The sequence below is a fragment of the Moschus berezovskii genome, chromosome 9 (assembly GCF_049115385.1).
Source record: "Moschus berezovskii isolate FMDL1 chromosome 9, NW_MosBer_1.0, whole genome shotgun sequence".
NCBI lineage: Eukaryota > Metazoa > Chordata > Mammalia > Artiodactyla > Moschidae > Moschus > Moschus berezovskii.
Window position 1 is genome coordinate 94,783,127 of NC_142468.1, and position 13,297 is coordinate 94,796,423.

General features: G+C 39.5%; 1 protein-coding gene across 6 annotated transcripts in view; it reads left to right on the top strand.

The window, feature by feature from the left end:
• Positions 1–13,297, top strand: part of BBS4 (Bardet-Biedl syndrome 4) — a 54,018-nt gene that overhangs the window by 23,666 nt on the left and 17,055 nt on the right. For 2 of the 6 annotated variants that reach the window (XM_055437360.2, XM_055437361.2), the window contains 5 exons: positions 270–327; positions 3,717–3,796; positions 5,764–5,827; positions 6,921–7,032; positions 11,866–11,938. In XM_055437360.2, coding sequence (XP_055293335.1) covers positions 288–327; positions 3,717–3,796; positions 5,764–5,827; positions 6,921–7,032; positions 11,866–11,938 — 369 coding nt within the window. In that variant the 5' untranslated portion in view covers positions 270–287. The remainder of the gene's footprint in view (positions 1–269; positions 328–3,716; positions 3,797–5,763; positions 5,828–6,920; positions 7,033–11,865; positions 11,939–13,297) is intronic. The other 4 variants (XM_055437359.2, XM_088839970.1, XM_055437363.2 and 1 more) reach the window with 4 other exon arrangements.

Genomic DNA, 13,297 nt, shown 5'->3' on the forward strand with positions numbered 1-13,297 from the left:
GGGAGGGGGCAGTGTGCTGAGTGAGATCTTTTTTACAAACAGCTAGAAGACTTACTGTGTCATCTCATCTCATCAGCTGGTTACCTGACCTCCATGGTAATGTAGACTCCTAAATTTAGTGTAGCATGGGAGATGACTACCTTGCTCTCCTATGAAATACAGGAGGAGGCTCTACTTTGCACTTAAATGTCTTTTTGTTTTTAGGATCTATCAAATAGGTAATTCTAATACTTGTGAAAGCATGTATGAACCAATATCCCTGTTTGTAGGGGGAATTTGACTGAACAATGATCTGGAGTACAAGAAATTCAGCTTACACATTTACAGGTAAAATACTAACTAAATTCAGGATTCATAGGGATTTCTGTGGTATATAGAATTTCCTCATCTTCAAAACTAATAATAATGATGATAAAAATAACATCAACAGCTAGCACTTCTTTAGGGCTTACTGTGTACCACACAGTACTCGAATCTCTTTATATGTACTGTCATTCAGTCCTCACAACTCTGGGGATATTTTATCCCCTGATTCTATTTAAGTGTGAGGAAAATGTCACTAATAATGGGTATCTTATTATCATCTGTCCCTTCTGCTGGCAATCTCTTACCAGCCCCCAACTCTGCCCTGATTACAAGCTCCCCGGAAGCTTATTATCAGTTTTGTTCACTTTTGTATCCCCATTGCCTGGAACAGTGCCTGGCATGTGGTTGGTACTCAGTGAATATTTGTTGAATGAATGAGTTCTTTATAGATGAGGAAACTAAGTTTTCCAAGATTACACAGTAATAGGACAATATGTGGCACTGTAATGATTTGTAAAGTCTTTGGTGAACCTAGAGTTCTTTTAACTTCTAGACAAACTATCAAGAGTGTGAAATGACTGTTCAGTTCAGTTCAGTTCAGTCGCTCAGTCGTGTCCGACTCTCTGCAACCCCATGAATCACAGCACGCCAGGCCTCCCTGTCCATCACCAAATCCCGGAGTTCACTCAAACTCATGTCCATCGAGTCGGTGATGCCATCCAGCCATCTCATTCTCTGTCATCCCCGTCTCCTCCCATCCCCAATCCCTCCTAGTGTCAGACTTTTTTCCAGTGAGTCAGCTCGTCGCATGAGGTGGCCAAAGTATTGGAGTTTCAGCTTTAGCATCAGTCCTTCCAATGAACACCCAGGACTGACCTCCTTTAGAATGGACTGGTTGGATCTCCTTGCAGTCCAAGGGACTCTCAAGAGTCTTCTCCAGCACCGCGCTTGAATTTGGTGGTGCTTTCCCTTCTTCTAATTCCTACTCCATTTCATGAGCCTCTGGGCCTTGAGATACCTTAGAAATTGAACTTTTTTTTTTCTCCCATTCTTCACCCATGGAACACAAAAAATAGTTCATCTTTTATTATAAGATTTTAATATGTGCTAAGTTGTTTCAGTTATGTCCAACTCTTTGCGAACCTTTGGACTGTAGCCTACCGGAGTCCTCTGTCCATGGCATTCTCCAGGCAAGAATACTGGAGTAGGTTGCCATGCCCTTTTCCAGGGGATCTTCCCAACCCAGGGATTGAACCTGCATCTCTTATGTCTCCTGCATTGGTAGGCAGGTTCTTTATCACTAGCGCCATCCAGGAAGTCCAAGATTTTAATAATAAGAAAGACTCAAATTTGCATTTTATAAGTTTTCTTTAGGCTATAGAAGCAGTGATAGTGATATTATAAACTCAAAGGATTCAGTGTCTCCTTTCCTTTAGAAAAGGGGTAGGTAACAGTGAGGCAGGTCATACAGTTGAGACTTGCTTTAAGGTTGCATGCATACCCACTCACATCTCCCTTTAAGCTGATGATTTGTGTGGTCTTTTGTAGAAAATTTAATTTTGGAAATGGTTAGTTAGGCAGAACAGGAATGGCTAATATCTGATGATTGATGGGGCTCAGGGGAAGAGAAGGAAGGGAAAAAAAGCCTTTGAAAAGTCTCACATAAGCCCTACTGACTAGAAGAAGGGTGGTCCCAGTCAGAGAATGAGGGTAATTGGAAGATGAAGAGTTAGGTTGCTTAACATTTAATCTTTTTTTCTTTCTTCTTATTTATAAAATCATATCCATATTTCGAAAAAAGCATTCTTAATTGTAGCTCAGCTGGTAAAGAATCCTTCTGCAATGCGGGAGACCTGGGTTCTATCCCTGGGTTGGGAAGATCCCCTGGAGAAGGAAAAGGCTACCCACTCCAGTATTCTGGCCTGGAGAATTCCATGGACTGTATGGTCCATGGGGTCACAAAGAGTCAGACATGACTGAGTGACTTTCACTTTCAGCGTTAATTCTGGGTCACAGTAAGCTTATTTCCTTCCCATCATATCAATATTATGCACATGTAAGTCTTGGGTTTTTTGTTGTTATATCGCCTAAGGTTCTGGAACAGAATGATTACAAATCATTTCCCTTTCTTCCCCTAGTGTACCCTTTCTTTGATTTGAGAGAATGGCATTGTAGCATGTATATTATCATATGTGAAATGAATCAGCAGTCCAGGTTCGACGCATGATACAGGATATGGGGAAGAGGGAGGTGGGAGAGGGGTTCAAGAAGGGGAACACATGTACTCCCGGGGTAGATTCGTGTCAGTGTATGGCAAAACCAACCAATATATTAATGTAAAGTAATTTGCCTCCAATAAAAAAAAAAAAGTAAAAAAAAAAAAAAAGTAAAAAAAAAAAAAATAAGGGAACACCAGAACTTCCCCGGTAGTCCAGTGGTTCATTCTCCACTGCAGGGGGTGCAGGTTTCATCCTCAGTCTTGGAACTAAGATCCCATATGTGGCGTGGTGCGGCCGAAAAAAAAAAGTGACCATTAAAATAATCAGGGAATACCTCAAACATATATTAAAATGCATAAAAAAATAACAAATACCCATGTGCTTACAGGTCAGATTTAATAAATAAAAACGTTTAACTGTATATATTTTAGAGCTTTTAATTTTTTTGATGCTAAAGCATTAAAGAGTTTAATTCTCCTTTTTATTGATTTCTAATTCATTCTTCCTTCTTCCTTGAGGTCTCCACTGTTCTGAGGCTGGTGTGAATAACTGTCTTCCTTTTTACCATAAGTAAAGTTAGCTTCTTAATGAATTTTTACCTATATTTTAATTGAATTCAAAGGAATAGTAACTCATAGTTTTTCTATCATGAATCATTTTCAGTGTCTGAGGTGTCTGAAATATTTTTCTCCTTGTTGACTTCTCATTACTGGGCAACAGTATAATGTTTCACATTTGAGCTATTGCTAAGACTGTGTTTAGCTATTTTTGGTCCTCTGATCTGTTAGATGTGATATTAACTATGTTATATATATTTTGTTAGTAACACTCCTGAAATACCTTTTGGAAAGTCATTTTATTCACCTTCCAAAACCCGGAAGAGAGAGAAAGGAAAAGAGGGAAAGAATGATTCTGTTTTTCCCTTCAGGCAGGTTATCAGTTGAGAAACTGATGTTATGAACCATACAAACTGTACAGGAATATATATTGAATTTGTCCTCGTAGGACAAGTATCTCTTAATGTAATAATCCACACATTTTAAATACACTTGGGTTAAAAATGGTCAGCAGCATGAAGAATTTAACATGATATTACAGTCTCCTTTCGGTTAGTTTAGACATGAGGACAATGCTCAAGGAGAAAACCTAACAATGACTGTTTGTTTGTTTTTGTCAAAATATGCTGCCCAGCCCCAGAGTTCCCTATTTTGGAGAAGCAGAACTGGTTGATCCATCTCTATTATATCCAGAAGGATTATGAAGCATGCAAGGTGAGCGGCTGCGGTGACACAGAACCTGAGAGGCAGGCTCTGATTTAAGCATCTGTGTCTGTCGCTCAGTTTGTGTGGCAGATAATCGCCCATTATTGTAATAATGTGTGAAATCTTGTTTCTTCACATTTTGTGTATTAATTAGCTTTTGCTGTGATAATGCTGCTTAACGAACAACCTCAAAATGTCAGTGGCCTTATTTATTACTCGTGGGCCTTCAGGTTGGCTGTAGGTTGGCGGGGTTTAACCACAGTCTGTGGGTCAGGTTCCAGTGTGCTTCCTGTGTCTTCTCACTTCAAGATCAGGCTGAAGGAGCCGCTGCTCTGTGGGACTTGTTGGTCTTATGGTGCAGAGCAGATGTTCAAATCAGCATAGTGTTTAACTTTTTGATCTCTGGATAGGTGAAAAATGGTATTTCACTTTTATTTAATAATTCTTGTGGTGAGCTTGATCCTTTGTATAGTTTAAAACCGTTTATATTTTCTTTTCTCTAAATGGTATCTTTGGTGACAGTATATATGTTACATACTTGCTGGCAGAGAATAGTATCATCATGCAAAATATATCCTTGGTATTGTCTGTTTTTGGCATTCAGAGCTTTGTAATGCTTTTAAGGTTGTGATTTTTGTACCTATCACATTTGTACCCACAGCAATGCAGAGAACTAGCAATGTTTTGTTCCAGTATGGATTTGGAAAGATTTTTTTTTTCCTTCTGTGATACTATCCTTATTTCCCCTTTCCTTTATTGACCACTTTTTCTGTTTCCTTTCTTTCAGCTTCTCTTCTTTTGCTTGTTTCTTAAGAATTAGGACTGTCCCTGTGTACTGTCCTTGACTCTTTTCTCTGCTTGTTCTGCACGCTTCTTCCTGATCGCCAGATCAGTCTAATGCATACTGAATGCTTCACAGACATTTCAGATTCAACTTTTCTGTAGCCAAGTGTACCTGCTTCCTTCCATACCTATTGCTTCTCCTTTTTTCCTGTCTCTTGATTCCTCACATATACTCCTTGTCCATGTCTTGTTGTTCAGCTGCCCAGTCATGTCTGACTCCTTGTGATCCTGTGGATTGCAGCGTGCCAGGCTTCTCTGTCCATCACCATCTCCCAGAGTTTGCTCAAGTTCATGTCCACTGCACTGGTGACGCCCTCTCCTCCCTCCACCCGCAGTCCTTCCCAGCATCAGGGACCTCTCCCATGAGTTGGCTGTTCGCGTCAGATGACCAGAATGCTGGAGTCTCAGCCTCAGCGTCTGTCCTTCCAGTGACTATTCAGGGCTGATTTCCCTTAAGATTGACTGGTTTGATCTCCTTGCTGCGAAGGGACTCTCAGGAGTCCTCTCCAGCACCACAGTGCGAAGGCATCAACTCTTTGGCGCTCTGCCTTCTTTATGGTCCACCTGTCATAACTGTATGTGACCACTGGGAAGACCACAGCCTTGACTACTCAGGGCTTTGTCTGCAGAGCAGTGTCTCTGCTTTTCAACACACTGTTTAGGTTTGTCATAGCTTTCCTGACAAGAAGCAAATGTCCTCTGATTTTGTGGTTGCAGTCACCATCCACAGTGATCTTAGAGCCCTAGAAGAGGAAATCTGTCACTATTTCCACCTTTCCCCTCCCTGCATCTGCCAGGAAGGAAAGGGGCTGGATGCCATGATCTTAGTTTTTTCAATATTTAGTTTTACGCCGGCTCTTCCACTCTTCCCCTTCACCCTCATCAAGAGGCCTTCCAGTTCCCCCTCGCTCTCTGCCATCAGAGTGGTACCGTTTGCATATCTGAGGTTTTTGATATTTCTTCCGCCTATCTTGATTCCAGGTTGTAACTTATCCAGCCTGGCATTTCTCATGATGTGCTCAGCGTATAGATCAAACAGGGTGACAGCAGACAGGTGTCCATGTCTTCCTTTACTTAAAAACACTTGAAGACACTTAACCACTACTCAGAAGTATTGTTTGTTTCTTTTTCAGGCTGTTATCAAAGAACAGCTTCAGGAGACTCAGGGACTATGTGAATATGCTATCTATGTCCAAGGTGAGACATATATTTCTTCTCTTCTTGTTAGAGAAATGCACACTCTGCCTAGATTCTGGAAAAAGAACAACTTATGAAATATTTAAAATTGTTGTGAGGGTCACTGCCTCCTGTAGCAGTGTTGGGTTCAGAAGAGGCTTTTCAAGAATTGTTTATAGTCAAGCTAGAAGAGATGAGGAAAAGCTTGAGGATTTTTTGTACGGGAGTCAGGATGAAGAGAAGAAGCCTAGAGGTATACAGGACAAAGCAGGGAATAAATGGAAGTCATCAGAAATCAAATATTATAGGGACTGAATAATATAGGGATTAGAGGGATTGACTGGAATTTTACTCTGTAGTACCCAAGTAGCATCCTTGGTTGCTACTTGGGCACCAGGAACTTTCTTTTTGACTCTTTGATGTAAATAAATTGTTTTGTTTCCCACTCTGCATTTGTAGTCTTCATATTAATATGCAGTTTTCTGACGTAGTTGGTAACACATTAACATATCTAGGACATTGTGGCAAAATAATGCTTATTTATTCCCAGTATCACCAGTTCCAGACTTATAGTGCCTCATACTACTTAAGCATGTAAATCTTCTGAAAACTTAGGGCTAGGAAAAATGATTGATTCTGATTGGTTGCTAGACTGAGAACCAACTCTGAAATATTACTGCATTCTTTGCCAGCATCTCCTTGTTGGACTTGGGTTTTTGATTGCACTTGCCCCATTTGGGTGTACTCTCTGAAAACTATTAGGTGAAGTTGGAATTACCATGATAAATAGAGCATCTGATAGGAGCTGTAAGAATATTCTTACAGTTTAGAGTTTCTGGAATAATTTACAAGGCACCCGATTATCTGCCTGTTGGAATCTGGGAGTGGAGAAATAGGTAGGTCCCAGATACCTTTAAAAAAGGTTTTAGCTCATCACCAACTTTGCTGCTTGTTTCAACCCATCTGAAGTCATATCTGATTGTATTTTAAGACACAGTTATCCAAGGGGTTTCTTTGATAAGATTTCCTACTTCCCTCTTTCTCCAGTTTTTCACATGCCAGGCTCCATTCTTAGAACATGATTTTATTTTCTGTGTTTTCTCTCTCTTGGCAGCTTTGATATTTCGCCTGGAAGGAAATATCCAGCAATCCCTAAGGCACTTTCAGATGTGTGCTGTTCTCAGCCCTCAGTGTGCTGATAACCTCAAGCAGGTGGCCAGATCCTTGTGAGTATTGGCAGCCTGGAGGCCTTAGGGCGCTGGTGGAGAATAGTGTAAAGTGCATTCTCAGGCTGGGGAAAGAGAATTCACTTTGAAGAGTGTAGATTAATTTTGAAATTTAAGAAAATGAGATAACCAGTATAAAGCAACTGAGTATTTCAAACACTCCATATTCTAGTTTGATAGGAGAGCACTGATAGTATTTCTCAAATAGTAACATTTTGTGCTTCAAGTACCCTAATCATATTGCCAACCCATGGAATTTTTCTTGTCTACTGTTCCAATACTTAGCATAATACTATATACACAGTAGTTTTGTAGTGTTTGTTAAGTGAATGCTCTGAAGGCTCCTGGATTCTGGCACTCTCTAGAATCTTTATGAGCTTTTAAGCACTAATAGCTTTACTACTCCAGAGTAGTAGAGTGTGATCCGTGGAGTTCCCACCCTCACTTTCTAACCTGCAGTGTCATCGATACCTGCACTGTCTTTGCGCAGAGGCTGATTTTCCCCTGTCTCCAGAATTAGTATCAAGGAAAGAGACTTAGTTTGGAAGAGAAGGACATGTCCCTAATACATGATGATGAAAAATTGTGGCAATTCTTGTTTAACATGGAATTAATTTGGCTTGTTTTTTGGTCTACATTTATTGTACATTGGGGAAAATAAATTACACAAGACTTTCATTAAAATTGAGGCTTCCCTGGTGGCTCAGATGGTAAACAATCCACCTGCAATGCAGGAGACACAGGAGACCTGGGTTCAGTCCCTGGGTCAGGAAGATCCCCTGGAAAAGAGAATGGCTACCAACTCCAGTATTCTTGCCTGGAGAATTCCATGGACAGAGGAGCCAGGCAAGCTACAGTCCATGGGGTTGCAGAGTTGGACATGACTGAGCAACTAACACTTTCACTAAAATTGGTATAGAATGGGACCAAGGCCTTGGAACAGCTACTAGCTCTGTCCCTACCAAGTGCTTCTGCTGTTGGTATAAAAGAGTCTCACTGGCTAAACCCACACAAGCCACTCATAGGGAAGCGTTTTCCAAAATTCTCTGCTGGCTGGAACATGAGTCAAATGTGGGACTAGTGGGGTTGGTCTTATAAAAAACTTTCAGTTCAGTTCAGTCACTCAGTCGTGTCCGACTCTTTGCGACCCCATGAATCACAGCACGCCAGGCCTCCCTGTCTATCACCAACTCCCGGAGTTCACTCAGACTCATGTCCATCGAGTCCGTGATGCCATCCAGCCATCTCATTCTCTGTCGTCCCCTTCTCCTCCTGCCCCCAATCCCTCCCAGCATCAGAGTCTTTTCCAGTGAGTCAACTCTTCGCATGAGGTGGCCAAAGTATTGGAGTTTCAGCTTTAGCATCAGTCCTTCCAATGAACACCCAGGACTGATCTCCTTTAGAATGGACTGGTTGGATCTCCTTGCAGTCCAAGGGACTCTCAAGAGTCTTTTCCAACACCACAGTTCAAAAGCATCAATTCTTCGGTGCTCAACTTTCTTCACAGTCCAACTCTCACATCCATACGTGACCACTGGAAACACCATAGCCTTGACTAGACGGACCTTGGTTGGCAAAGTAATGTCTCTGCTTTTTTTTTTTTTGTTATACATTTTTTTTTATTTTTGCATTACAATAGTTTAATATGAACAATCAGAACTAATTAACAGTATAACAGTATTTTACAACTGAAATAATTAAAATAAACTATAAAATTACTACATAAAACAGGTCTGATCTAGCTTATTTACTTTCTATAATCTCTTCAGTGCTGCAAAACCATTTATTTCTCTTTTTTTTTTTCATGTTTTAATAAACACTTCTTCTTTTTGTATTGCTTTCTTTTTCATCACAATAATAGAAATATAACACCATATATCACTGTAAAACACATTTTCACATAAATGCTGATAAGCACAAAATATTTTTCATCATTTACATTTTAACTGTAATAATATATGGCAGGATTAAAGCTGCATCCATCATGTGTCTAACTAACCTTGCTGTAATGAATTTTTAAATGTAATGGTTTCTGTCGCAAGGTAAAATCGTACATAATGTCTAGTGACACAGTACGCTGGTGGATGGGTGGTTTTGAAAAATGGAAATGCAACTTCATTTTTAATTAGATTTATAAACTTCACCACCTCCACCTCCAGCCAGCTTCCCAACCCTCCCTCCCACCACCATTATTTATTTATTTTTAAATGAGGCTTTTAATTAATGTTTGACAGAGCTGATTCAGGTTGAATAGACTTAAATTTCTTTAAACAAACTTACTTATACTCCAGAGTCCTTTAAAAACTTAATAGCATTTATACATTGAAGGTATTTGATTTTCTTGTAACTAGCACTTCAAATGCAACAAGCATTTGAAGCAAGAAGCATTTGACCCAACAAGTAAAACTTTCTACAGTTCATAACTTTTATAAATAAAATAAATTAAATGTACAGTGAATAAGTTCTCTGAAATATTTCAATATTTCTGCAGGTTTAGTAACATCATAAAATACATTTCAACTAAAATTCACAAATCTAAAAACCTGTTAGGCATTTTTAGGCGTTTTAAGTTGGAAATGAAGACCAATGTTACATCGTAATATGCCAATTACAAATAGTACTTCAAATAGCAAATACTACAGTTTGTCCCAAACTTTAAAAACTATTCATGAACTCAACACTGAACTATTGATGGCTATGAGAATTGTTTCCTAGCCTTTTTGAAAATTTCAACCCATTTACGTTTAAGGTAATTATTGATAAGTACGATCCCGTAGCCATTTTCTTTATTGCTTTGGGTTCAAGTTTATACACTCTTTCTGTGTTTCCTGTCTAGAGAAGATCCTTTAGCATTTGTTGGAGAGCTGGTTTGGTGATGCTGAATTCCCTCAGCTTTTGCTTGTCTGTAAAGCTTTTGATTTCTCCTTCATATTTGAATGAGATCCTTGCTGGGTATAGTAATCTGGGCTGTAGGGTATTTTCTTTCATCACTTTAAGTATGTCTTGCCACTCCCTTCTGGCCTGAAGAGTTTCTGTTGAAAGATCAGCTGTTATCCTTATGGGAATCCCCTTATGTGTTATTTGCTGCTTTTCCCTTGCTGCTTTTAATATTTATTCTTTGTGTTTGATCTTTGTTAATTTGATTAATATGTGTCTTGGAGTATTTCGCCTTGGGTTTATCCTGTTGGGGACTCTCTGGGTTTCTTGGACTTGGGTGATTATTTCTTTCCCTATTTTAGGGAAGTTTTCAACTATTATCTCCTCAAGTATTCTCTCATGGTCTTTCTTTTTGTCTTCTTCTTTTGGGACTCCTATGATTCGAATGTTGGAGCGTTTAACATTGTCCCAGAGGTCTCTAATATTGTCCTCATTTCTTTTAATTCGTTTTTCTTTTTTCCTCTCTGTTTCATTTATTTCTATAATTCTATCTTCTAGTTCGCTAATCCTGTCTTCTGCCTCTGTTATTCTATTGTTTGTTCCCTCCAGAGTGTTTCTGATCTCATCTATTGCATTATTCATTGTATATTGACTCTTTTTTATTTCTTCTAAGTCCTTATTAAATCTTTCTTCCATCTTCTCAATCCTTTTCTCCAGGTTATTTATCTGTAACTCCATTTTGCTTTCAAGATTTTGAATTATTTTCACCATCAAAATTTGAAATTCTTTATCAGGTAAATTCCCTATATCTTCTTCTTTTGTTTGTGTTGGTGGGCAATTATCTTGTTCCTTTACTTGCTGGGTATTTCTCTGCCTCTTCATCTTGCTTATATTGCTTTGCTTGGGGTGGCCTTTCCCTCTTCTTGCAGTTTGTGGAGTTCTCTTTATTATGTAGTTTCTTCGCTGTGTGTGGGGTTGGACAGGTGACTTGTCCGGGTTCCCTGGTTAGGGAAGCTTGTGTCAGTGTTCTGGTGGGTGGAGCTGGATTTCTTCTCTCTCCTTTAGAAGACAATGGGCTGCTTTTCTGGGAGCCTGATGACCTCTGCCAGTATTCAAAAGTTGTTTTGTGGACTTTACTCCGCGTTCAAATGTTCTTTTGATGAATTTGTGGGGGAGAAAGTGGTCTCGCCGTCTTATCCCTCCGCCATCTTGTTCCTTCCTCCCCAGAACACTGGATTCTTATATTCCACTTGGTCGTGGAGTATCTCTTCCCAGCTGCTCCAGCAAGGTGCAGCCGCTGTACCTTACCTTGGAGGAGGGGTATCTCCTCAAGGCCGCCCCTCCTGCTTTGAATGTGGATCAGCTCCTCTCGGCCCTCCCGTGCCCAAGCAGCCACCGCCTCCTGGACGTGGTACAGCTTCTCTCGGCCACCGCCCTAACTCTGGGCGTGGGGCAGCTCCTCTCAGCCACGATTCTGCACGTGGTCGGTTGCGCCGGAGCCGGGCGTCTCTCGCGTCTCTCTGCTTTTTAATATAATATCTAGGTTGGTCATAACTTTCCTTCCAAGGTGTAAGCGTCTTTTAATTTCATGGCTGCAATCAGCATCCGCAGTGATTTTGGAGCCCCCAAAAATAAAGTCTGACACTGTTTCCACTGTTTCCCCATCTGTTTGCCATGAAGTGATAGGACCAGATGCCATGATCTTAGTTTTCTGAATGTTGAGCTTCAAGCCAACTTTTTCACTCTCCTCTTTCACTTTCATCAAGAGACTTTTTAGTTCCTCTTCACTTTCTGTCATAAGGGTGGTGTCATCTGCATATCTGAGGTTATTGATATTTCTCCAGGCAATCTTGATTCCAGCTTGTGCTTCTTCCAGCCCAGCGTTCCTCATGATGTACTCTGCATATAAGTTAAAAACTTTATGTGAATAATTACAGAAATGTGTTTCTTCCCCAGATTTCTTTTGGGAAAACATAAAGCTGCCATTGAAGTATATAATGAAGCAGCTAAACTTAATCAGAAAGACTGGGTAAGTAGGGAACTTTGTTCTTTGTTATTAGTAACATGCTGATGGTTTAATTTATCATATGGGCTATCATTTGTATTTATTACTGAGTTATTACATGCCAGAACTGTCTTTATTTTATCCTCACACTTGATTGATGATTTGGCCTAGGTATAAGATCAAAAATTAGGTTTCCTCATAACTCAGCAGAGAATGCTGCCAAGCTTTCTTGCTGTAAGTGTTGTTGATGAGTAGTCTGTTACTAGTCTGATACTTGTTGATAACCCCACTCTCCTGTCTAGAAGCTTTGAGGATTTTCTGTTTATTATTAGAGTTCTGAAATACCAGTAATAGTTGTCATGATGTTGAAGATCCTTGCCTTTGGATAGAGAGGTGTTTTTTTTTTTTTTTGAGTAGTTCTTCAATTATTTTTTCCTCTCCATTGTCTGTATCATTTAGGGATTGTGTGTAACTGCAACAAAACATTAAACACTGGCTTTATAATGTATGAGTTTATTTTTTTCTTATGTAACAAGAAGCCCAGGTAAGCAGTTACTGACATTGATTTGACCACAACACTGAGACTTTTTCTTCATGACTACGAGATGACTGCTACACCTCTAACACTACATCATTATTCTAGTAGGGAGAAAGAGGAGGCAACAAAGAGAAAAAGACATAACCTTTATCGAGAAAGTATAGCTTTCCCAGAAATTCCCAACAGACTTCCACGTACATTATATCAACTACCTGTTTTGTAAAGAAGACCGGGAAATACAGTTTTTAAGTTGAACACATTGTCACTCTAAATGTTAATTGGGTTTCTGTTAGTAAGGTAATCAGAGAGAGTGAATATTCAGTGAATAACTAGCAGCATTTGCCACACTGTTTTCTACTCTGTTACACGTGTTCTGCATCTGTTCTGCATCTGTTCTCATTGTCTTCTAACTTCCCGCTCATATTGTCCACATCCTTGTTTTTGCTGTACATTCAGAGATATTTCCTCAATCATATCTTCCAAGTCATTTTTGTTTTTAGCTATATTCATATTCAGTATTTTTTATTTCAGTAATTATATTTTTGATTTTCAAGAACTTTGTCTTTTCTTACAGTTACCTCTTAATGTCTCTGACCCTTTGAAGTTCTCTTCTGCTTTCCACAATTATCTTTTTCTTCCTCTCTTTATTTTGGTTCTTCTTTTTCATGCTGATGGTTTTTCAAAATACCTTTGATTCTTAGAAAGATACATCTATGAATGAAGGAGATTCTTAGATATATCGAAGAGTGAAGGATTAGATTGATTAGTAGAAAGAGCTAGCATGGGTTTTCCCTGCAGTTCTTATGGCCCTGTTATTTTTTCGATGTGTTTGTCAGTCACTTTTC